At 36.7% G+C, this 24,623-nt stretch overlaps 5 protein-coding genes across 8 annotated transcripts; 3 read left to right on the forward strand and 2 right to left on the reverse strand.

Annotated features, from left to right (window-relative positions):
• Window positions 1-2,624: 2,624 nt before the first annotated feature.
• Window positions 2,625-7,532, reverse strand: LOC141899571 (pantothenate kinase 3-like). The gene is made up of 8 exons (XM_074785946.1): window positions 7,450-7,532; window positions 7,007-7,101; window positions 6,015-6,367; window positions 5,339-5,586; window positions 4,739-4,915; window positions 4,122-4,245; window positions 3,912-4,037; window positions 2,625-3,488 (listed from the first exon to the last, which is right to left on the reverse strand). The coding sequence occupies exons 2-8, from the start codon at window positions 7,080-7,082 to the stop codon at window positions 3,429-3,431; spliced, it is 1,164 nt and encodes a 387-aa protein (XP_074642047.1). The 5' UTR covers window positions 7,083-7,101; window positions 7,450-7,532; the 3' UTR covers window positions 2,625-3,428.
• Window positions 7,533-7,733: 201 nt separating this feature from the next.
• On the forward strand, window positions 7,734-9,643 carry LOC141899554 (pyridoxal phosphate homeostasis protein-like). The gene is made up of 8 exons (XM_074785928.1): window positions 7,734-7,838; window positions 8,002-8,100; window positions 8,221-8,256; window positions 8,343-8,418; window positions 8,549-8,683; window positions 8,867-9,009; window positions 9,106-9,204; window positions 9,296-9,643. The coding sequence occupies exons 1-8, from the start codon at window positions 7,749-7,751 to the stop codon at window positions 9,392-9,394; spliced, it is 777 nt and encodes a 258-aa protein (XP_074642029.1). The 5' UTR covers window positions 7,734-7,748; the 3' UTR covers window positions 9,395-9,643.
• A 223-nt stretch (window positions 9,644-9,866) lies between these two features.
• On the forward strand, window positions 9,867-11,122 carry LOC141898876 (uncharacterized). 3 transcript variants are annotated; one of them, XM_074785017.1, is made up of 3 exons: window positions 9,867-9,958; window positions 10,068-10,234; window positions 10,321-11,122. In XM_074785017.1, the coding sequence occupies exons 2-3, from the start codon at window positions 10,128-10,130 to the stop codon at window positions 10,520-10,522; spliced, it is 309 nt and encodes a 102-aa protein (XP_074641118.1). In that variant the 5' UTR covers window positions 9,867-9,958; window positions 10,068-10,127; the 3' UTR covers window positions 10,523-11,122. The 3 variants fall into 3 exon arrangements, with proteins under 3 accessions (XP_074641118.1, XP_074641120.1, XP_074641119.1); XM_074785019.1 differs by having other exon boundaries at window positions 9,898-9,952; XM_074785018.1 differs by lacking the exon at window positions 9,867-9,958 and having other exon boundaries at window positions 9,965-10,234.
• A 225-nt stretch (window positions 11,123-11,347) lies between these two features.
• LOC141898875 (uncharacterized) lies at window positions 11,348-16,118 on the reverse strand. The gene is made up of 9 exons (XM_074785016.1): window positions 15,738-16,118; window positions 14,877-15,239; window positions 14,150-14,349; window positions 13,672-13,763; window positions 13,248-13,401; window positions 12,810-12,976; window positions 12,603-12,739; window positions 12,072-12,241; window positions 11,348-11,989 (listed from the first exon to the last, which is right to left on the reverse strand). The coding sequence occupies exons 1-9, from the start codon at window positions 16,060-16,062 to the stop codon at window positions 11,579-11,581; spliced, it is 2,019 nt and encodes a 672-aa protein (XP_074641117.1). The 5' UTR covers window positions 16,063-16,118; the 3' UTR covers window positions 11,348-11,578.
• Window positions 16,119-17,430: 1,312 nt separating this feature from the next.
• On the forward strand, window positions 17,431-22,692 carry LOC141898904 (very long chain fatty acid elongase 4-like). 2 transcript variants are annotated; one of them, XM_074785048.1, is made up of 8 exons: window positions 17,431-17,548; window positions 18,642-18,740; window positions 20,147-20,334; window positions 20,421-20,504; window positions 20,612-20,668; window positions 21,511-21,625; window positions 21,897-22,024; window positions 22,337-22,692. In XM_074785048.1, the coding sequence occupies exons 2-8, from the start codon at window positions 18,686-18,688 to the stop codon at window positions 22,625-22,627; spliced, it is 918 nt and encodes a 305-aa protein (XP_074641149.1). In that variant the 5' UTR covers window positions 17,431-17,548; window positions 18,642-18,685; the 3' UTR covers window positions 22,628-22,692. The 2 variants fall into 2 exon arrangements, with proteins under 2 accessions (XP_074641149.1, XP_074641150.1); XM_074785049.1 differs by lacking the exon at window positions 17,431-17,548 and adding an exon at window positions 17,960-18,104.
• Window positions 22,693-24,623: the final 1,931 nt, after the last annotated feature.

Below are 24,623 nucleotides of genomic sequence, written 5' to 3' on the forward strand. Positions count from 1 at the left end.
GGGCCTATTTTGGGAATATTGTATCTAGATTTAAATTTGAAAGTGGAGAAAACGACCGAAGTTCGTAGAATCGCTATCGACGATTCAGTATTTATGTAGCACCTAGAAGGCGCGCTAACCTCTAACGTCGAGACGCCGCGGTAAACTTCGGCGTTCAAACCGTAACAGGTTCCGATACCTGTTAAGCACTGACACCGGGTTCGAATCCACAATTAGCCCAATAAATCAAAGTAACGAAATTTTAAGTCTTTCGATTGATTTATTAATTTTTGAATCATCACAATATCATTTTTACAATGAACCATACAATGAAAGATTGAGCGTCTCTTTATACACTGATATGAGACCAGCTCAACTCGTAACAGTTTTAAAAAAATCACGCAAACAAAAATGTTTTATCATCACTTGACACTTTCTAAAAAAAAAAACATGGACACGAATGAACACATCAAATAAACTAGCAGATTTTTCTAATTAGCACTAGCAAAAACCAATGATTAGAAAAAGCTTACAAGCTATTCAAATCACAGTAATCCACGAAAATCTATAATAAAAATATTTTGTTCTATAATCATTCAATTCTCAATCATAGCTTCATTACTCATTGCATTGTATTAAGAGTAGAAAAATAAATAATTAAAATAATCTATATGAATGAACACTTGGAAAATTGAGTCCATGCTACAAAAATTTTTATGAAATTCACACGTGCGTGCAAAATACCGGGAAGGTTATTGATAAATCGATGACAGCCTAGAAACATTGTTGTCCTTATCGTAAGTAAAGCTGAATTCTATACCTTGCTACACAACTGATTGCCTTGGATTATCGCGTTTCCCGCTGACTAAATTTATAAAATTGCCCTATGACAATGCATATGATGAACTATCGACTGAATTTTGCTCGCCCCATCGGAAAACAATTTATCAGTTCTGCGAATATGAGGCAAGCTCAGTCTACTTTACTAGCCTTTTCAAAACTGACCCTTAGATTGTACATACTGTATCATTATTTAATTAATAAATTATGCCCCAAAATAAACTGGACGAATAAATCTAAACCCACGTTTCCATCAAATCTCAATAGTTGTGTTCTTAATAAACACAATTCTTCAGGAAGATTTTGAGCTCATTTTGTCAAAAGTGGACATTTTTACTTTATTGCAATTTGTGCTGATAAGTACGCAGTGTATAATATAATGTGTGAATACAATACAAAAATTGATCATCATTTACTGAATTTTTATACTATCAAAATGTGTTTATCACATTTTGATGCGAATTATTTTGATTTTTAAGTGTAAATATTTACACAATTCATATCTACATGATTTATATACAGTACAGATATATAATTACATATTATGTCACTTTGCAGTGGTAAAACCACTGTACCTGGCAGTGAAAATCGACTATCAATAAACCAGGTTTTTTGTGAGTTATAGCTGAAATTAATTTCAATTTCAAGAATAGCATTTCAATACTGATTCATCTCAAACTAGAAAGGGAATCAAAAGATCCGACTTGAGCGGAGTCTACTGTATCATCCAACTCAGATATCACTCTCAAGTCAAAAGATCTGACTTGAGCGGAGTCTACTGTACCATCCATCTCAGATATCACTCTCAAGTCAAAAGATCTGACTTGAGCTGAGTCTACTGTACCATCCAACTCAGATATCACTCTCTAGTCAAAAGATCAGACTTGAGCAGAGTCTACTGTACCATCCAACTCAGATATCACTCTTCAAGTCAAAAGATCCGACTTGAGCGGAGTCTACTGTACCATCCGACTCAGATATCACTCTCAAGTCAAAAGATCCGACTTGAGCGGAGTCTACTGTACCATCCAACTCAGATATCACTCTCAAGTCAAAAGATCAGACTTGAGCGGAGTCTACTGTACCATCCAACTCAGATATCACTCTCAAGTCAAACGATCAGACTTGAGCGGAGTCTACTGTACCATCCAACTCAGATATCACTCTCAAGTCAAAAGATCAGACTTGAGCGGAGTCTACTGTACCATCCAACTCAGATATCACTCTCAAGTCAAACGATCAGACTTGAGCGGAGTCTACTGTACCATCCAACTCAGATATCACTCTCAAGTCAAAAGATCCGACTTGAGCGGAGTCTACTGTACCATCCAACTCAGATATCACTCTCAAGTCAAAAGATCAGACTTGAGCGGAGTCTACTGTACCATCCAACTCAGATATCACTCTTCAAGTCAAAAGATCCGACTTGAGCGGAGTCTACTGTACCATCCGACTCAGATATCACTCTCAAGTCAAAAGATCCGACTTGAGCGGAGTCTACTGTACCATCCAACTCAGATATCACTCTCAAGTCAAAAGATCAGACTTGAGCGGAGTCTACTGTACCATCCAACTCAGATATCACTCTCAAGTCAAAAGATCCGACTTGAGCGGAGTCTACTGTACCATCCGACTCAGATATCGCTCTCAAGTCAAAAGATCAGACTAGAGCGGAGTCTACTGTACCATCCAACTCAGATATCGCTCTCAAGTCAAAAGATCTGACTTGAGCTGAGTCTACTGTACCATCCAACTCAGATATCACTCTCAAGTCAAAAGATCAGACTTGAGCGGAGTCTACTGTACCATCCAACTCAGATATCGCTCTCAAGTCAAAAGATCTGACTTGAGCGGAGTCTACTGTACCATCCAACTCAGATATCACTCTCAAGTCAAAAGATCTGACTTGAGCGGAGTCTACTGTACCATCCAACTCAGATATCACTCTCAAGTCAAAAGATCAGACTTGAGCCTACTGTACCATCCAACACAGATATCGCTATAAGTTGGATGAATTTCAATAAGATCAGACTGGAGCGGAGTCTACTGTACCATCAAACACAGATATCTCTATAAGTTGGATGAATTTCAATAAGATCAGACTGGAGCGGAGTCTACTGTACCATCAAACACAGATATCTCTATAAGTTGGATGAATTTCAATAAGATCAGACTGGAGTAGTCAGCTGCTGTAAAAGCTGAACAACAGAAATTATTTACACATTGAAATTAACAGATGTTTCTGATTGAATTGTTTTGTCAATATTACACTAGACACACACACACTGTGACACACACACAGTGACACACACACAGTGACACATATTGTAACAGGTGATTTATCTAGTAATGGATTGTTATTCATCGTACACCAATCAATCCTCATTCAAAACCGTTTCCAAACACTATTCATTAAAAGTGCATTATAATCTGAGCCTAGTTACTGACAGTGAAATATGTTATACCGGTATTAGAATTATAAATATCAAATAATGGAATAATATTCCTAATATCTAAACACGTGCTGATAAGGAATGTAATTATGGTCTGTTGTTTATTCGAGCACCGCAGTTCTCTCGGTTTTCATCTCATCCACTTTCTTCACCGGATCATAAATGATTTTCGCTTTTCATAAGTTCTAATAGACATCCAGTAGCACCGAAATATCCCTGAAAATATATCGCCATTTACTATAATAACTATTCAAATATTCAAATTCCCCGACGAATCAATTACAGATCACAATATCCGTGATAAAACGATACGAGTAAAATCCCACAATAAATTAATTAAGTGACAAAATGTTTATTAAAACATATGAGAAATATTTCGGGTGGTTACTACCACCCTTCTTCAGTCTAAACTTTTAAACTGAAGAAGGGTGGCAGTAACCACCCGAAATATTTCTTATATGTTTTAATAAACATTTTATCACTTAATTCATTTATTGTGGGATTTTACTCGTGAATTCCCTGACGTTTGCAGAAAATATTCAGAATTCCCTGGATAAATCTGGATACCTGGATCCGTAAGAACCCTGCATATACACAGGTGTTGAAAATCAGCGGAACTTTTGGGGGGGGGGGGGTTACCTCATGTTCCAGGAAGAGAGCTTTCATCGAGCCTTGAGACCAATAGTCCATCGCGTGAGCCAATAGTTTCATAGATATTGTATTTACACGTAGGAAATTACCGACAAATACAACACGCTCAATACCCTGAAAAAATACATCATCAACCATTAATACTTACAATCTACAATCTACAACTTACAACTTACAATATAAGATATAAATACGTACCATATTAACAGCACACATACGAGCTATTGAACCGATATTATTCGTTATCGTAACAAGAGTCGATCTCGCTAAATCTTCTTTAGATACTGATTTACGCTTCTCTTTAAATATCATACTTCCAAAACTACAAAACATTTCAACATTGTTTATTTAACTGCAGCAGCGACAGTAGCTCAGTGAGAGAAGGCGTGATGCGGTTGCATTCACTATCAGTGCTGAGTGACAAGTGGGTTTGAGTCCTGCTGGCTGCTTACAGTGTGCGGGCAACACTTCAAAGGTTGTGGTCCCGTCGTGAAGTTAAATGAATAATCCAATAGGGTTCGTCTCGGGAAACCAAGATCCAAACGACGTAAAGCCAAAAACAAGCAGCTGCTCTGTAATCTGTACTCTCTCACATACCGGTAATCAACATTTGAACAAAATTTGGATTGATTTGATTTGAATTCTAATGCATGTTAATGAAATGTCTACACCTATGAGGATCAGATAAATGAATAATTCATACTCAAATAAAAATGTCTTTGGTTCAGAGAGGAGACCTATTGAAGTTTGAATGGTCAGCATTTGTAATTATATCCAACAGATTATCAGCTGTTATAGTTCAAAATATAAATTACCTGCTCGCCACTAGATCGCCGGATAGATTCATTTTTGGATAATCTCCACCGTAGATATCTTTAACGAGTTTATCTACGTTAGTATTATCACCTTTAGCAGCGAGTTCAATCGCTTCTTCAAATGTCTCACAATCAGTCAATAAACAACACAAACCTAAAAACGTTCCTCCACCGAGACTGAAAATTGACAAACAAACCAAAATTTAACATTCACTTCATCTTATCTTCAACTACAAATTTCAGTGGATCAAAATCGATCATCAGGGTCCCTATTGATCGGCCATTCCAGGATATAAGGAGTCTTCAAGGAATTCTAAAGGAAAAAAAGTCAGACTCCTAATCGGGTAAAACAAATGCAGGTCTCACCTGTACCGATTTACGTGTAGTCTATTGACTGTACAACTACAAACATTTCTAATTGTCTATATCTCAAAAATGAAAGAGGTTTAAAGGTGTTTAAGCATGTTGCTCAAACTAAAGGAGCTTCCAAGCACCTTTAAAATGCATTTTTGGTTAAGAAGGAGTTTTTAAGGAATCAAGACGGAACTGTAGGGACCCTGTTAATTCAGCGAGACCCGGGTTGAGGGGTGTGTATTTTACCTCGTGCCGCTGACTCTTCTATAGTCATTCTGTGAATTCACTGTTAGTATACTAACACCCGAGCCGATATTCACTATCAAATACGGATACGGATCACGGAAATCAAACTGTACTTTCTCATATCGTGATGGGTCGTCATGGACGCGCCAATAATAACACTCAGATTTCGGCCGCCAGCGGTCGATGTGATGAACACCTTTTATTAAACTGTCTAGTTCATCGTATTTCATTAATGATAAGTTTACGCGCTACAAATTAAAAACATTACATCAGTGAATTATTTCTAATGTTTAAAACTCTCGCGTGAAATAGTAAACCACAACAACTGTAGAACTTTAGATCCTGGTGATTAACGTAAACCAACTTTCAAGCAACTGGCCACAAATGAATACCATATTGATGATGCAGGGTCTGGTTCCAGTCATGGCTTAAATCATAAAATCTGTCTAAGATCATCTGATATCCGGCCAATCTCACAACATAGCACTTATAATACAGATGTCAATAGTCAAGACTTAAGTTGTCTAAAATCTTGGGACTTGTCTAACAACATGAAAGACCGGTTTTAGGATTTAAGACCTTTTTTGGATTTAAGTCTTGACCCAGAGCCACAATTATGAGTTAGAGTCGAGTATAACTTCATTTCCAATGAAAATGAAACCGCTCAATAACTTACCGTTTTGAAATCATTTTCAAACTTATAAGCACCGCCGCCCGTAGCGGAAACTGTAGTCGATAAACTCGCCAGATTCTTAGAAACGGCTAATTCTATAAACGCTGACATTTCAGACGTCGGGAATCGGATGAAATGTAAGATTCCACGTCTGCCCGCTAAAACATGGTTCTTCATTTCTAGATGTACGTCTCGTATCCCTGTATTTCCGTACGCGACGTTCCCGACGAGATAACGATGAATCGTTTTTACAGCCTCCTTCTCCTGGTCTTTCTCCTCGTGTGAAAGATCGGTCGGTTCGAAATAAACGAGCTTCGTAAGAGTTCCTCCGACATCCATTCCAAACCACGGGAACGCTGTAAATAACATACACAATAATAACGGTGCAAGCTTTCAAACAATTTACAAAATTCCCTGAGTTTTCAATGTTATAACACGAAATTCCCTTAGGAGTTTCTTCATTTAAAATGGTACCATTTATAAACTTTTGGTCAATAATAAATCGAGTTATCGAGGTCAGTGGCTACGAATCCTCGTAATAATTTTGTATAGTGGAACCTCATTTAAACAGAGGACGCTTCCAACCAATTTACAAAATTCCCTGAGGGATTTCTTCGTTTAAAATGTTACAATGTATCCACATTTCATGAAACACGTATTGATAAAGAAATGTTTGGTCAATAGACATATGCTCTCCTGAGTTATCCGGGTTAGTGGCCACGATTCCACATAATTTCGTATAGTGGAACTTCATTAAAACAAATTTCAGGGAAAATCTGTTATTTTAACCGATAGTTCTATATAAGTGAAACCTCATTACATCAAACCTAAGGGAACCAGAAAATCTGTTTGTCAATAATCAATAATTCATTAATATGCCTAAGTCTTAAGCTTGGGATGAAATTTTGGGTTTTATCTGATAAATCGTTACAGGCCTAAAGAACTTCCACAGTAACTATGTTCATTGTTAAACCGGTGATATAATTAATATTTACGAGGCAATTTATAATTTTCTGCTTCAGCGAATTCATCTCTCTTATCGACATCGCCATTCATCAGTTTTTCTGCCATCGCCACAAACTCAAATCAACTGAAATAAACGATAAGATATTGATGCAATATTTGGTGACTGAAAGACGGCAAGTCGTGGGACTACGAGACATAATCCATCAGATTATGATGTGCTCATTTAAGTCTTTACAATCAAAATAAGTTCATCATCGATTTTTCAACTCGTCATTCATATTTCGACCAATCAATGTGTTCGCGGTTGCATATCGACGATACAGCATCAGAGAGGATAATCGGTTTCGTTCAGTACTTAGCACGACCGCTGGCCCATATGTCAGAAATGAATGTGATTTCGAATCGTTTTAAGAAACGACAGTTACAAAAACTGATATATTTCCTATTATAGACTTATAAAAACTCAATTTACTTTTACTTTGTTTCTGATATACGATTCAACATTAACTGTAGCCCTGATATTTTAATAAAATTTGACTGTCAGAATAAAAATCATTTCCTGGTCTTGTTCACAATCACCACAGATCGGTTAGCAATTCAATTCGATTTTATTAGGAAACAAAAGACTATAATTAGAACTGCTTGCTTGTCATTTAGGTAGTTATATTATGAGAGGCTTACTCGTCTGGGGTCAGTTAATAGCTGTGGAACTTTCCATATGGCAGTGTGAATAGGAATAAAATAAAATTTGATTGGATTTGGTTAGTTGTGATGTATCGTAAAATGGCGGACGTTGAAGTGGTGAAAGCGCTGCGTTCAGTGATTGAAAGAGTTACTGCAGCTTGTGATCTTCGCGGATCGGTGAGTTTTTAAGTGCGAACAAAACCTCTCTATCTAAAGCATCTTTTGAGCTATAAATTGTCACTTTTATCCGAACTATTGTATGTGTAATCGCCATTTAATGTAAGATTTTTTCTGCAATTCGCACCCGATTCATTCGCCATCTACCGGTTATTTGTTTCAGAATGTAACTACTCGTTTAGTCGCTGTCAGTAAAACTAAACCCAAGGAACTCATATTTGCTACTTACGACGCTGGTCAAAGGCATTTCGGTGAAAATTATGTAAGAAAACATCAAAGATAAGCGTAAAATTCATCTTAGATTCATCACGACCTTTGAAATGATTCTTTTCTCGATGTTAAATAAGTTCAGAAATTTACAGAATTTATGGTTTTGTTTTAGGTTCAAGAATTAGAAGAAAAAGGCCACGATAAAAGTGTATGTAAACCATTCCAGATGAAATAAGACATATCTATGAATTTAGCGTATAATACTCTGTTGTGTTTCTCCTTTTTAAATTTCAGATATTAGAAAAATGTTCAGATATAAAATGGCATTTTATTGGTCACCTTCAACGCAATAAAGTAAATAAAGTTACAGGTAAAATTGACAGGATCCGGTTCCAAGGTTATAATTCGAAAACTTAAGAGTTTACTGAACTCATTATGCTGTGGAGTTATGTGCTTGCTTTTTTATTCTCTCGCTGCTGCGACCACTTTATTTATTTCAGGTGTGCCAAATTTATTTATGGTTGAAACTGTTGACAGCGACAAATTGGCAATGGCACTCAACAATTCGTGGCAGAAATGTGGCAAAGATGAACCATTGCGTATAATGGTACAAGTGAATACTAGTGGAGAACAAAGTAACTTCTAAATTTACCTATTTTACACAGACTTGTTAAACTCAGTGAAATTGTCTCTATTTTTGAGTTCTAATTTGTATTTCAATTTACCGAGTGTAACTCATTGACAAATGATATTTCACTGTATTTCAAAGTCTATTTCTTCATTTAACTGAATCAATTACGCGCTCTTTATTTTTGTAGATAAAAGTGGTTGTGAACCGAATGAAGTGACTGCTGTGGTAAAACATGTTTTAGAAACTTGTCCTCATCTGAAACTTCAAGGTCTAATGACGATAGGAGCATTTGATCATGATCTAAGCTCAGGACCGAATCCGGACTTCCAGGTATTGCAAGTTTCCTTATCAGTTTTTGAAAATATTTGTCTGAAATGAAAGAAAGCTGCTTGATATGAATTTTTTTGTATGAATTATTTATTTCAGAAATTAGTGCAGTGCAGAAAAGATGTCTGCAATAATCTAAAACTGGATGAAAATGATTTCGAACTGAGTATGGGAATGTCTAATGATTTCGAACACGCTGTAAGTAGGAAAATCAGATTCAAATTTGATTTGATTTGTTTTTGTTAATGACTGATAGAATCAAATATAAATGGAATATTTTGAATTGTAGATAGAGGCAGGAAGCACTAATATACGAGTAGGAAGTACAATATTCGGATCCAGATCATACCCGACTAAACCATCTACAGAAACCCCAAACACTTCATGATTTTGAAGCCGCCACAACCTCAACAAGTGGCATCTGAACAACTTTCCATCTTTTGCTCATTTGTGACGAATCCTGATAGATATATTTGTTTTTTTTTCAGATTAAGTTGTGATAAGTTGAAATGATTTTATGATTGTTACAGTATTTTGTGAAAGGACAGGATGAACTCATTACTCGAGTAGTTCCTGGTTCTTATTCATATAGATTTTAAACTAACTTTGTATATTTGTGAAGAGCTTATTGAATATATAAATACAGTAAATGAAATAAATATCTCGTTGGTTTAACATTTCTGAACGGGTTTAGTTGGGATTCGAGTCTGTTTAGTTCGTGCGTCTGTAGACTAGGAAATATCTCGCAGGTCACCGACATCAGGGACACCTCCCTGCCGACATCGACCAATCAAAACGTCTAGACTGGTTGCCGGTCCCATTCGAAGATAGAGACCGGTAACCAGTCTAGTTAGGGCGTTGTCGTTGGCGCTGATTGGCTGACCACGCGTGGCCGGTAAAACCTGAAGCGCGCGATCATTAGATGATATGTGGAGCCAACCAGGAAGTAAATGTAATGTGTAAATTTTGCATTTTCTTCAAATAAATTGTCACGTAAATAACCAGTATTCCCCGATCTGGAATGAAATCGAATCGTTCGATTGAATATCTATATTTTGCAGCCCCAGTCAAACAGTAGTACTGGATTACCGGTACTAGAACCTGAGAGAGATGTGTGAGACATGACGTCATCATCGGCAAAAAGAGAAGTTTTTGACGTGAAAGCTGAATTAGAAAAACAACCGGAAAAAACTGAACATGACACGAGTGAGAATGAAGAAAACAGACCGTAAATATCATTCTTAGATTTTGAAAGAACGAGAGAGAGATTTTTATATTCATTATTGATAAAGATAGAAACTTTTTAAATTGTAGTCAATTTGGAATCAAGAGACGAAACAAAGACGAACGAACAAAAAACACGGCAAAACAACTGGAAATAATGCTTAAAAAACAGAAAGAACACGAAGTTCAAAGACATCATCGAATTTCAGTATCGAGTGTTTATATCGGTGTTGGTATAGCAGTAGGGCTGATAGGGGTTGGGGTTGGTTTGTATCGACTATTCGCAACTTGAAGTCAACTAATTTCAGTGCCTTTAATAAACAGTTGTTCTTCATCTATTGCATTTTTTAATATCTATCAGTTTTATTGTATTCTCTGTATTTCAATCAGTGACCGTGTCGGTCTCTAACGGTTTATGCCGGTCTCTAATAAACAGTCTATACCTATTAGATTCAATTTGTCTGTGGGAAATTGCTGCAGTTAGGTATTTTCTGATACATTTGTATTTGTTCAGTGATGCGCGGTTGTGTATGCGCCTTGGTAGCTCGTTACTATAAACGTCAGGGGAACAGAAAGTGTCATGACATGACTATTATCAGTTATTACAAACTTGTTTAATTTGTTGTAGTTGTATAAATCATACGTTGATAGTTAATGGCGACAAGTTCGACTGTATTTGAGATGAAATTCTAATTTGTTTGTAAACTGATCTGAGATTATAGTGTCGAGGATTCACTGTGAAATGTAGTTTAGTTTGTCATGAAATTTGGACGATTCATTTCTAATACATCGTACTTTGAACCTTTTTGTAAAGATGTTTGTATAGCATTCTGTTAATCTCTGTTAAACAGCATTACTAGATAATCTGCGATATAAATCTATATGAACAATGAATTTTAGAATTGATTTGACAATTGTTATTGTTATCAATAAAAGATTGATTGATTTTTGAATTGATGAAAGTTCTGGTCTTCATTTCCTTGAATCCACTTCATGTTATAGAATCGTAAAAGACTAAACGACTCAAGCTGACTATTATCAGAGGTGCTCTTCAGAAACTAAAGATGATGTTAAAAGGCTGGAGAAATAAAGACTAAGAGTCTACAGTAGAGTGACCTTGGAATGGTGTAAAAATCAATCTGCGTTTTATCAATTCATTTACTTTCTACATACAAGGTTATCAAATGGCATTGAACATTGAATTTATTGGCGTTTTCCAGGGAAAATTAGGCTTGTTTTTATTTGATAATTTTTTTTTTCATTTCTAATCTTTCACTATCAGTAGTTATCAGTTTTAGCTGTTAAAATACACACGTATGATCGGGTTATTATCACATAAAGGAGAATATTAGAATTTCAGAATTCTGTTTTGACGTTGTTCCGCATCTAAACTGCGGCGTCTGTTATACAGCGCCGGACGAATTAGATAACTGAGACCTTTATCAACATCGTCTTGTAATGAAATACATGCAGCTACGATTCGACCTATTGACATTCCTCCCTGTTCGTAAGCGTCTATCTGTTGAATAGCGTTTTGAGCAGCTCTGATATCTCCGTAAATCTCGTATCTATTCTTGTATAAGATGAAAAGTTCCTCGGCGACTTTCACGACGAACGATCCACAATCACCTGACGTGCACGAAATCAAAGACTTGATGAATCCGATAATTTTAAACGCTATCTCCGTTTCGGAACACGCCATGAACGCTTCGTATAAATCTTTTAAACCGAATCCAATATTTCTGAGGCCTTCGTCAAACTGCGAATACAACACGAGACATTCAGATTATTATTGAAAATGTCTTACGGGATTAAAATCGAAGTGGTTTAATTTTTCTTACCTTCCCGGCGGTAAATGAAGTAAACGCGTTATGGAAATCTGCGACAGTTTTTTCACCGTCTTTGACGCATTCGGTGATATTCATTCTAGTCTCCTCTCCTAAACCTCGGAGCATTCCCTTAAATAACTGTTCCCAATTCGCATCCTTCGAGGAGCTACTACTTATTAAATCTATAACAACAAATGTAGTGTCCAAGTGACGAGCTTGTTTCATTTCGGGACAACTTTCAGGGGCGGGCCTTTGAAATTTGGAAGGCAGAGTCCAGTTGTTTAGTTAACACATTCTGAATTTGCTTTCACCTCTTTTCGAACCTGATGACTTGTATCCCTTTGGAAAAATAATGGCTATTGAGCTAATGTTATGCGACCAAAAACATGGGAACTTTGGATAAGTGTCGCATATCCTTCGAATTGATACCACGATTAGAATCGCTCACTTCACTGGCCATGGATAGATTTACGAAAAATACACTGTATTTTTCTAATGGATAATGATGAAACTAAAGAAAGAATTGACTCAGATAGAACATACCTGTGTGTATGACGCTTGTGAATTCTCGATTTACTAAATATCTAACTTCATATTGACCAGCTGGTAAAAACATGCGCATATAAACCTTACCCTGAGGTACCGGTTTACTGAGCGGGTTCTGCCCTCCTTGAACATATCTGTTAGAAAATCATAATCACGAATTAGCAATTAATCCTCAAACTGAATTGATTAAGTGGTTGTTATTACCTGAAGTCGATGTATTTATCATTAGAAGCAGATTTCGGGTAGATTCCGATCCAGTCGTTAGCTGTCGCCTCGTCTTCAGGTACCGACCATATAGCTGATGTGCTACCACCAAATCCTATTGTTTTATTAGATACTTTCAGAGTTCTAGTTTCAGTCATACTTTCTATCTAAATAATGTGTTGAAAAAGAAGGCGTACATACTGAAAGTGCCCCAACGTTAGGGGGGATCTAGAATTATATACGTACGAGTGAAATGAGGGGAGGGGGATGTAGCTAGGAAAAGACGACTTAAAGCATTTGAGGACTACTTAAAACCTCGTAGGCCCCTACGTTACTTTAACTGTAAAACTGAATGGATTCATAAAAACGTATTCAAGAAAGATATTGAGGCCATAAAAAAGTAGTTGAAATATAGATTGAAGATGATGCGCCGCAAACCTTGTCACCGGCAGTTACAACATGAGCGGTCCACCAACCAGCTTCATTCTGTGCCACGAACGGTAAAGACACGATTGAACCACTCGCAGGACGCCCTACAGATTCCCAATCTTCATATTTAGCTCCTTTTTCCAATTGCCAAGTGTGCCACAAACTAGACGAATAAAAGATAAAATAGTCCAACATCAGTATTCCTGAAGATGACAATAGTTGAGACTTTGAATAAACTGATATATGTTGGAAACTTATCGGACTTAATTTTTCATTCTTAATCTGGGACTTTTTATATCATCGTCACAACACGGACTCAGGAATATTTCGTAAATGGTTATTAAACGGATAAGATATTTTCAGTTTGTGTTAACCTCAGAGGTTCAAAATAATTGTCTTTTCAAAATACATATTACAGAGATATTTGTCTTACTTTCCATCGCCACCGACAGTGAATAATTCTATGCCACGATGTATGTTATACCCGACTGTAAAACCGTTCACATTAGAAGCTGGTTTCGGTGTCTACAAAAATATGAGATGGTTACGTATATCCGGAAAGCTTATCGCTCACAACATTATGACATAAACACGAAATACGACATAGATTTAATCGTTATGGGTTTGATGTCGCTGAACCGAGCTATCAAAACACATAAACACAAATCTGTTTCGTATTTTGGGTTTATGTCGCGCGCTAAGCTTCACAAAACAGGAAACAAGCTTTCCGCAATTAGGCGTTTTATTGGAACGATGCAAATGTCCTGACTGATTGATTCAATTCTCCAAGACTTATCTTTTCGTACAATCATTAAAATATCTGAATCTATAATCAATCTAATATAGTTTTCTAATGCGGATTTCATTCAGGCTACAATGAATTATGAAATGAGTGGAATTAAAATCGATACCTTGGCGTGCATTTTGTACCAAACAGACCAGGTACAGTATCCCCATGGATTCGGTACAGCGTCGCACGTCGTCTGCCAAACTTTATGCAATAAACCGTCTTTACCGTACGCAAATACTTCACTTCTTCCGTTAAAGAAACTCTTGTCCATCGCATGAGCTATCGGTCGAATAGTGGGCACCATTGCTGCCTGACCCCAGCCTTAAGGAAATCGTAAGATATGAATGGAATAATGTTGGGATGAACTATGGCGACGTTTTAGGCGCTGTACTAGATGGAACTTATGCTCAAAGAGATCTGATGATAGACGTAATATAGGTTTACTGACTATCAAATATATACATATAATAACATAGATACATTTTATTGACGGTTATTGAGATATTGAAGCTTTTTGAACAAACATTCCGTGAAATACATTGATTAGATTAAATAAAGCTGTATTTTTTTGTTCCTCTGAAGATGAGGTTTAGTTTTAACCTCGAAATTGTCAGGAAATCTGTTTCTACAAATCTAACTGTGGGTTTTTTATTCGTTATCAGTGAAATAAATTTTATTGTCAGAAAACTAGACGGAAAAATAGTAAATCCATATTTTGTTGCATTTTAACTGATAACATTAATATCTCAGTGTATTTCGACGATTTAGTGATAAGCTCTGTTTGTTTTATCTACGCATCGCCATGTATTTTCATTTGATAAATTGTGGCTGTTTCGCGGTCTACTTACTCAATGTTCTCCACGAAGCCCAACTTCCATCTTTCCATTGCCAGGTTCTGTAAACTTTAGTGTCAGTAAATATAGCGAACGCTTCGAATGCTCCCGAGTACGGGTTGAGAACCAGACTGACGTCACTGAGTAACTGGCCACCGATATCTAACCATCTAGTATAGACCTTACCAAACCTGTGGGTAGTTTGCATTAGAGTGGATTTCGAATGCTGCGTCCGGGCGAATACGTAGAGGATTTGTTGACGTTTTTGGACGAACAGTCGATCTCTACCGACTAGCTTAGCATTTGAGTCGAACGGTAGATAACCAGTTTGAACTAATCTTCTGAACTTATCAAATCCGCCGCAACCAGAAGCCTTCACTGAAATAGAAATACAAAAATCGATCATACGTTATTTTTCAACATGGATTTATAATGAGAAAGAGTTCAAACTGTAATCAAATTATTTCTATTTAGAAAAATAGGTTTATCCTTTTATGATTATGAGATTCTTATTTAGCGTTATTCGTACTACAGTCAACCTCGGTTAATCCGTTAAACTGTATAAGTGCTTATTCCGTATAAACAAATTGGTCCCATTTTTCAGTAACGTTATTCCCTTTAAAATTCTGTATCAAATCGGGACTATAAAATTAGGTCAACCAAATTTAGATTTGAACTTTGGCACGGCAGATGCTAAAATGAAAGTAAATACGCAAAAACCAGGATTTCGTAAAATAGAAGCCATTTTACGTGAAATGAAATGACGGTTTTTAAAAAACTTAAAGATTAGAAAGTAATTTTCTTAAAGCGTATTTGTTTCTTACAATCTATTCAATAATGTGTGCGTCATGATAATAAAAGTGAATAATCATTTACCAGATTGAGTACTGACGTAAACCTGACCATCTGAAAACTGCGCATAAACGTGAGTCGTATTGTCAATATCTTGTGACGTCACTGCATTAGAAACTGGAAATAACGTCGCAGTCGGATTGTCGAATATTGTCCAAGCGCTCCATTTCATATCACTGGCGGCCGTGGCGCATTTTACACCGGTCGAATCGGCGTAAAAAGCGAGTTGATGAAATCCGGGATTCAAAAGATCTATCGTTACGTCCAGTCTCCTATCAACCGAGGACGCATCGATCCGTACTAACAGCGCACCGGAAAACAGTAACAGAAACGTGACAACTTCCATCATTGACTTATAGGAACCTCAATTTGAGCTATATTTACTTCAGTTCGCTGCTATATGTATCGCGGGGGGGATCGTTATCTGATCTCCGTGCGTCACATTATTATGATAAACACATGCATTTTTAATCTTATCGTTAATGGTTCAATCATTATTAATCATTGAATTCACGATCTAGACTCAAGAGCGCGAATGTGACAGCGAAAAATGGTGGAAATTATATATTCGATGGAGTTGAAAATAATCTCATTTGCGTCATCATAATAAACCGACCTACAGTTTGTGGAAGTAGAACTTGGAAGAATATCGGGCGTTGTCCGACAATTGAACTGCGCTTTTGACAAGTTTTTTTTAGCGTTTAATAAAGCGAATTCATTTTATCAGAATAACCTTCAGGTATTGATAGTGGCTACATCTATATCTTTGTCGTCGTCATTCTCCAAGAGAACATTTCAAAGCGCAAAAACAATTTTCAGAGCGCAAAAACAATTTTCAAAGCGCAAAAACAATTTTCAAAGCGCAAAAACAATTTTCAAAGCGCAAAAAACAAGAAGCATGCATTGCAAAAATGGTATAGTTTGATTTTTGCGCGTTGAAATTTGTTTTTTTGCATGTTGGAATTTGTTTTAGTGCGTTCTCGTGCGGGATGATGTTGATGAAAAACATTGATATAGGTAACGTAAAAAAGTCAGCAAGATATCTAAAAGATCGGTCGCAAATTCTGCTAGTATTCTCAAATTCAAAACAGCATGAAACATCATGTCAAAAATACAAACTCCAAGCTGCAAAATGAGAACATTTTTTTTGAGATTTTGTCGTTAATTCAAATTCATATGATTTTTTCCAATTGTTTCTATCCCTATTGATCAAAAATACAGAAGGTATTTATATATTTTTGCTATTACAGAGAAGTTCCAGGGTCATGTTGTGACCATGTCGACCAATAAAAAGGGTATATATTCTTGATTTAGGGCGGAAAGGCATATCAGCAAAATTTTTGAAATTTTACTATCATTTTTAGAGCTTTCTGAGCGTCTCTGAGAGGCATTCAGTCAAGAAACATAGGTTATATATTTAGGAAAAATATCTATTGTGTATCTCAGGTGGTTACAAATTTTGATACAGAGAAAAAATAAAAATGCGCTTTAATATTCCGACCGTGTCGGGCGACACGGTCTAAATCCGCACCTGAGTTCACATTAAAAAAAAACACATTTAAAACTGGTCTCGTTATGGTATAATTGGAATTTGATTTTATCGACGTATAACTATAGTAAGAAATGATTTTATTTGTGTATGAAATGAAAATGAGAACCACGTGAAAGTATCGACAGCCGGTTATTGTGACCTAGTGATAATATTGAATGTGGTATGTTGTGTAGCGTAGACACGGCGTGTGTGGCTTTAGTGTACGTTGTGAGTCTGCTGGCTGAGGTTGCTGTGGCTGCTGTACTCGGATTCTACCATAACAGTGACGAGGAAAACACGTCAGGTAAGATTTAAGTCACATCTAATACACATACGGGTTGATGTTTTTGTTTGGCATTTATAAATGAACGGAGGTTATTCTCTGTTTTGGCGTGGCTGTTATTGCAAGGCGTTGGGCGAGTCAGTCGATAAAATGCACTGTAGGTACGGTGCGCGTCATAATCGATAGGACATTCCAGTATCGAGATACCAGGAGATACTGTGTAGCTTTCTGGTCTTATATTGAGACTCACACTTTAAGGTAGTGGTTGGACATAGTGTATATATGTATGTATATATATTGTTTTATGAACAGATATGATTTATCGGAGGCATAAAACATCTGTCGCACCTGACTCAGTTCTACCAAAACACATTGTCATTAAAACAGAAATAGAAATAGAATAATCGGATAAACCTGGTTTTCATGTATCGTACGAAATTCTGTCATGAAATAAACAGTTTTGATATTATTCGCCATGTTCTAAGTTTTTAACGCGGTGTAAAATGGATATTATGGAAATTATTGTTAGAAGGAGTCATAACAACTCTTGCTGTCTTCGATGAATTTTCATTCACTGGTAAGAGACACGTCTTCTTGCGACTAAAAAGTTCTGATTGTATTATATAGTAAACCCGACACAAATGATAGTAACCTTTTCATAGTCACTTATAAAAAGCCCGAATTCATATAAAAAACACACAAAAGCCTGTCGGTACATATAGGTCATTGGATTGAATCAAGGTGGAAATCGTGCAAAAACCGAAGTGACTTAATATCTTCTCCAAAACGTATTGAATCCGGTGTCTAGGTGATACTAACAACACCGTAGTTATTGAAGGAGTTGAAGCGACATGCGCATTCATAGAACATTCATCAGTTGTACTCTACTCCGGTGTGCAGCTCTGGTCGTGGGTTTATATGGTTGGTTGTTATTCAGACATCACCATTGACTCAAAAAAGTAAACCTTTGTACCGTGTTTCATTATCTGGCCCTATGACATAGTTTGGGCTTTATATAGTGCGGTAAAAAGTGAAGTGAATTTATTAGCGAACCAGACACCAAACTCCGCGACTCTCATCACATTTGATCCACTTTCATTCATATTTTATCTAGAACATAATACGTAAACCTCAACGGCAGTCAAACCAGTGAAAATCATGTCGATTTTTGAAACTCTGCGGGATAAGTATGAATTGATGCTCAATAAATCAGGTAAGTTTAACCTTTGAACTTTCTCCTCCATTTTTATCGTTAGCGGTTTTTAAGTTAAATTTTCTTTTTGGTTCGTTTGGAAAGTACGAGCTAATTCGAGGATATAAGGTTCAATCCATTCGTTTAAGGATGTGATGTTAAAAGTCATAACATTAACAGGACAATCCCGCTTTCACTGACCCACGACAACATTGTACCACATTATAACTTCATTTAATATGCATACCATGTTTTATCAGTTTGTGATCCGTATAAACACGTTTAGCGATCTCAAGTCTCATCCGTATTTTTTCATATTCATATTTTACCTATAGATCAGTGATGTAGGTTTAATATAATATGTCTGTTGTGTCTCATATATTTACACAATTTTCATATTCAGGATAAAAATAAAAATCGTTCTAACATTCACATGTAAATCATTTTTCGTTGAACCAGATGTTGTGGTTTGTGTATTAACCACGAGTATTTATGCGAACACGTGTTTTTTTTTAAATTTTGGGTGAATTCATAATTCGGAATCTGTGTACATTAGACTCGGCTGTACTCGATAACGTTGGATAATCACCGTATTGCAGAAATAGAAAGTTTTACTGAATGAATTTGAGTTAAATTATTCACTGATTTGAGCATTAGTGAGTAAGGAGAGTCTATTGAACCCGTCTCTAGGAATCGCTGGGCGATGTGCATTTCATGTTCACGTATATCAGATATCGCGTATTTACGTGCCCGACCCTGACATTCATTTAACTATCCTTACTTATCCTTACCTATCGGCATTCATCGTTTGATTCCTGTCTACGAATAGACTTAGTTTGATAAGATAAAGATAAAACTTTCGAGGTCGCAGACCAAACATGGATTGGAAAAATCTCGATGACATTCTTATGTTTTGGCAAGTGAAGGTCACGGTTCACTTTCAACGAGTGAAAGTCAGTTGTATTCAAGGCTTGAATTCAAGATCTTAGCCCATCTTGATAGTATAAGCCAATCTAAGACCGGTCTCATGATTTAAGACCCGTTTTGAATTTAGATCTCACGGCGGTGCAAATGGGACTGCAGTTTCCTCATAGCTCGACATTTCAAATCATGTTTATCATAATGTTTAAATTATGGCCTATAGAACTTGAAGTCTCCTATGAACAGCAGAGCTGCCACTGTTCCTTATTTTCAGTATTTGTTACTCTTTTATAATGAGAAATAAGGATTAGTTTGATTGCTGCATTTAGAAATTTGAAAGCTGTCACCGAAAAAAAATCAATTTGTTACTGACAGCACTTTTTAGAGGTTGGCAGCCCTGTGAAAGGTTATCTGCACTCCCTGTAGCATCGGTTTCAGTAATTTCTGCATGAAAGTTTACTCCAATCTACCCGAAGAAATTCATATAATTATGTAATATTTTTCAGACAAACGATTTGATCACTGGCTATGGATGAAAAGTCCCGTCCCGACTTTAGTCTTTCTCTTCTTGTATATCGTAACGATATATATCGGTCCAAAAATAATGAGAAATAGGGAACCGTTTCATCTAAAACCGGTTTTAGTTTTATACAATCTATGTTTGGTTGTTTTATCCGCTTACATAAGCATTGAGGTAAAGTTAATTTTGATATATCTGAAATCGATATTCGTTTATCTCCGCGAAAATATACTATTTCAACGTAATGTATTATTTTGCAGACTGTTCGTATTGCTGTTTTCAAATACGAATATAACTGGTTTTGTCAACCTATAGATTACAGCACTGAAGACGATGTGATGAGAGTAGGTTTTATTTACTGTATAATTTACATGTAACATGTTTGTTTCTGAAATTTGATCGATTTGAATATATATTTGCAACACGATTTCACGATGTTTTATATTTACAGTTATCCTCAATGGGCTGGTGGTTTTACATATCAAAAATTATAGAGTTACTTGACACGGTAAATGATGACATTATTGCATTATGTTTTAAGTGCTTGATAAATATATTACTCATATATTGAACTGAGTAGAATTAGATCGCGGTGTGCGGTGTGCGGTGTGCGGTGTGCGGTGTGGGTATCGGGAATGTTAGATAGACCTCGACCCAGCGATACTCGAAAATTATGCGATCTTCTTTCGCCGTTTTCATCGAATACTCGCATATTCAGTTGTTGAGACGACCTCGAATTGGTGCTAGTTTAAAGTAGGTTCCCTAGTGAAACATTGCAGTAAAACATTTCAACGGACGGATCTATGGAAGGCGGGAATCTTATGGACAAGGAGGGGGATTCCACCAACTGCCACAGGCGGATTCGCCCTCCGTGTTACAACACTTAGAAGGAAGAAATATATCCAAAAGGATACAATTTAGATGAGAATGAGTCAATTTTTCTTGTTTTGAAGAAGGGAAATCTAAAAAAGAAGGAAGGGATCCGCCCTCAAAAATACTTCCTAGACTTTCATCCCTAAAACATTCTCCAGAAAATCATTGCAAACAATGTGGGAATAGAAATAATATAAAATGTATGCTATCATTGCGAAGTAAAATCAGTAGTAGCCTCGACTGATTACCGCCATTTTACACAGTTTATAACCCGAGAAAAAAAGGCGTTTTCTCGAGAAACCATCGTCGTATTCAGAATCGATCACGAGTCACACCCTACAACTCGCTTAAACAATATTGATAGCCAAACAGTCGATTAACGCAGCGGCCTTTAGATATATAGAACCATCGGCAATATACTGTATATTCAGCTGTATGTTATAATGATCGATGTAAATTGATGGCTTTTTATTTCAGGTATTTTTTATTCTTCGCAAAAAGAACAACCAAATTAGCGTTCTACACTGTTATCATCACGGTACTATGACGATTATCTGCTGGACTGGTGTGAAATATTTTGGCGGCGGTTCTTGTAAGTTTCATTGTGATCGATCGATTGCTTTTTGTGCGTTAATTCACTAAATACCAGAGTAAGATTTAAATGTTTCCCAAAGTAACGAATGTTAATAGCTCTCAATTCGAGGTCACTGAGGTTTCGTCTTATAAATGATAAAGAATAAGTTCAATCGTGTTATGCACGTTGTCGAGGTGACACCAATCTTTGAAGCCTCGTAGGATGATTTCTTACTTGACTACCCAATATCCAAACATAAAACTCATTCAAACATATTTTCAAATTGTAGCATTCATTTATCCGATGTTCAATTCAACGATTCACACATTTATGTACACCTATTACGGGTTAGCAGCCATGGGACCAAGTATGCAGAAATACTTGTGGTGGAAAAAGTATATGACTAAATTACAGTTGGTAAGTACGCTAGATGGCGCATTGATCGACGACTTTATTTCGTTCTGATTTGCGTATGTGCATATCTACTCTCTCTTCAGGGCCTCGGCTTGACAATCACTTAATGATTTCCTAGGTCCTGATGATTGTCATGCATTATACGTATACATTTTGTAACAATTATGTATTTATATTTGTATCATGATAATCATCAAATAAATCAAATCAAATCAAAATGATTGGTAAAAATTGTTTTTTTTTTCATATTTTTGCCTCAAGTTTTCAATTTGAAATATTCATTTTAACAATTCGTTTTTTTTCTCAAAATTTCAGCTACAATTAGTCGGCATAATGTTTTTCATGGGCGGTGGAATCTTTAAAGATTGCAATTTTCCAAAAATCGTCAATAAAGCGGTCATCGTTTATACGCTAAGTTTGGTAGTGTTATTCGGCAATTTCTACTACCGAGCCTACATCGCGAAAAAACAGGTTTCTAAATCTAAATCGAATGGGCTGAAAAGTCACCAGAACGGCGTCGCTATTAGCAACGGAATTTACGCTCACAACGGCAGCAGCAGCAGCCGCAGCAGCAAGCAACAAAACGGCAAATCCAAAATCAATTGATCTAATAATTAAAATAGGCTCATTATCTATAGATTGTTCCAAATAAAACTTCAACTTTACTTCAACTTTTAGCTATATGTGAAATTTTGTATACTTTTCTATGAAGACGATGTATTTTTTGTCGTTTTTAAAAATGAATAAGGGGCTGGTTACCGATGAGTTGGATTCTACCGCAGCCCTGGGGCCGGGCTTTAGAAGCAGTTTTTACCTAAACCCGAGGGATAACTGAAGTTGTCGCTAATCCCGGTTCAAAGTCAATACTGATTTATAAAAACGGTCCCTAGGAACACACAACGATTCATTGAATATATTTATTTTTACTTTGACTTAACGATGAATATTGGAACGTTATGATTAAATGATTCCGTTAAGAAGAAAATGGATGATGATGATCGTGACGTTGATTATGATCGCGACGTTGATGTTAAGTTAATGATAAGAAAATGATGTATATTTTGCTCGTTTATTTATTGACTGTTTTTGAAAGAGTTTCTGTATTTTATATAAATCGAAGCTTTAATGAATCATAGATCACACATTTTGCATACTTTCTAAAATGGGTTTCACGCGTTAGTTGCCTTGCTTTTTTGGTTTAGCTGAAATAAATTTCCTTTATAATAGAAATAACGTGGTTTACACTTTATTATTTTATATTCATCTCGATTCCGCAACACGGAGCTACTAGGTTCGAACCCCAGTTTTTACAGTTTTCCAGGTTCTTGCAAAAAAAGAAATACACTGTACAAGAAAAAAAAGGAGAGTAATATTCATCTTTTGCCTCAAGTAGACGATATACGCATTCTAATTATAGTCGTAATCAATCCCAACTCATCAATCCAGGTTCACACTGAGTTGCAATAGTCAAAAATTCAACCCATAACTGTGCCGCCGAACCAAATTTCAGATGATCTCTAACCGGCTGAACCATCGACCTCTTAAGTCTAGATTTTAATCTTATTCATCAGTTGTGAAAGCTAAGGAATCCTATCGTCAGTTGCTTTAGGACACCGGACTCCGGCCCGACCCTCGCTACCACTGTTTGTGACAACGGACTCCGGCCCGACCCTCGCTACCACTGTTTGTGACAACGGACTCCGGCCCGACCCTCGCTACCAGTGTTAGGCGGTTGCGCTCGGGGTAAAGCGGCGTTACCTTGTTGTCTGCAAGACACGAACAGAAAAAGCAATCATTGGAAACAAAATGCCTCTGTCATCTCGTAATTACAGCGTTCTCATTTGTCCGGGAATCAATTATCTTCGCTAGAAATTAGTCGCTAATTTCATATAGTGTTCGCACCTATTACTGTCTTGTCTATTAACCTATCGTGTATGCGTCGTACTGGGAACACTATGACTCACCTAGCGGCGAATAATCACCGAACATAGGGATTATCAGCAATTTAATTACTCACGGAAAAGGTAGAGAAGTTGATTTAATGAATCGCCCCGAAGTTTTGTCCAGCGCGATGGTTGTAAGGGATGGCTGTCCGTTCGGCTTACTGTCAGTACACACCTCACGGGATTCAGCTGCCGTGTAATTTACTGGACCTCAGCTGTCCGGTCACTAGAAATTATCATTGATCGTCGCTACATTTTTATGCGTAACATACAAAAAATGGTCTTAAAAATGGTCTTAAAAATGGTCTTAGACTGGTCATAAGTTGTTAGATTGACTGTAGAACCAAAATGCATGAGTTTGCACTGATCTTAAGTTGTTAGATTGGTTATAGAACCAAAATTCACGAGTTTAGACTGGTTTTAAGTTGCTAGATGGCTATAGAACTGAAATGAACTGGTTTTGAATGGTTGATTGGTTGTGGGACCAAAATTTGATTAAGATGGAAGACTGAAACCACAGCAAATCACTGGAATAAAGATCGAAGCACTATTTGTAGTTGGTAGAGGACTCTATTGATGTCGGTCGGGTCGGGGCTGATGATAGACGGTGCAGGGGTAATTTCCGACGGAAAATAAATGCACGCGAACTGAATAAGAAT

The sequence above is a fragment of the Tubulanus polymorphus genome, chromosome 2, assembly GCF_964204645.1.
Source record: "Tubulanus polymorphus chromosome 2, tnTubPoly1.2, whole genome shotgun sequence".
Taxonomy (NCBI): Eukaryota; Metazoa; Nemertea; class Palaeonemertea; order Tubulaniformes; family Tubulanidae; genus Tubulanus; species Tubulanus polymorphus.

Excerpts from the sequence above, each read along its gene's own strand:
- LOC141899554 (XM_074785928.1), top strand. The coding sequence starts at position 7,749 with ATGTATCGTAAAATGGCGGACGTTGAAGTGGTGAAAGCGCTGCGTTCA. Across the intron at positions 8,101-8,220 it reads GGCATTTCGGTGAAAATTAT|GTTCAAGAATTAGAAGAAAA; the intron begins GTAAGAAAACAT and ends GTTTTGTTTTAG. Across the intron at positions 9,205-9,295 it reads CTAATGATTTCGAACACGCT|ATAGAGGCAGGAAGCACTAA; the intron begins GTAAGTAGGAAA and ends TTTGAATTGTAG.
- LOC141899571 (XM_074785946.1), bottom strand. The coding sequence starts at position 7,082 with ATGGCAGAAAAACTGATGAATGGCGATGTCGATAAGAGAGATGAATTC. Across the intron at positions 5,587-6,014 it reads TTGAAAATGATTTCAAAACG|CGCGTAAACTTATCATTAAT; the intron begins GTAAGTTATTGA and ends TTTAATTTGTAG. Across the intron at positions 3,489-3,911 it reads CTCTCTTCCTGGAACATGAG|GGATATTTCGGTGCTACTGG; the intron begins GTAACCCCCCCC and ends ATATATTTTCAG.
- LOC141898876 (XM_074785017.1), top strand. The coding sequence starts at position 10,128 with ATGACGTCATCATCGGCAAAAAGAGAAGTTTTTGACGTGAAAGCTGAA. Across the intron at positions 10,235-10,320 it reads GAGAATGAAGAAAACAGACC|TCAATTTGGAATCAAGAGAC; the intron begins GTAAATATCATT and ends TTTAAATTGTAG.
- LOC141898875 (XM_074785016.1), bottom strand. The coding sequence starts at position 16,062 with ATGATGGAAGTTGTCACGTTTCTGTTACTGTTTTCCGGTGCGCTGTTA. Across the intron at positions 13,402-13,671 it reads ACTGTCGGTGGCGATGGAAA|TTTGTGGCACACTTGGCAAT; the intron begins GTAAGACAAATA and ends TTATTCGTCTAG. Across the intron at positions 12,977-13,247 it reads TTGTAACTGCCGGTGACAAG|ATAGAAAGTATGACTGAAAC; the intron begins GTTTGCGGCGCA and ends CACATTATTTAG.
- LOC141898904 (XM_074785048.1), top strand. The coding sequence starts at position 18,686 with ATGTCGATTTTTGAAACTCTGCGGGATAAGTATGAATTGATGCTCAAT. Across the intron at positions 20,505-20,611 it reads CTGAAGACGATGTGATGAGA|TTATCCTCAATGGGCTGGTG; the intron begins GTAGGTTTTATT and ends TTATATTTACAG. Across the intron at positions 22,025-22,336 it reads ATATGACTAAATTACAGTTG|CTACAATTAGTCGGCATAAT; the intron begins GTAAGTACGCTA and ends TCAAAATTTCAG.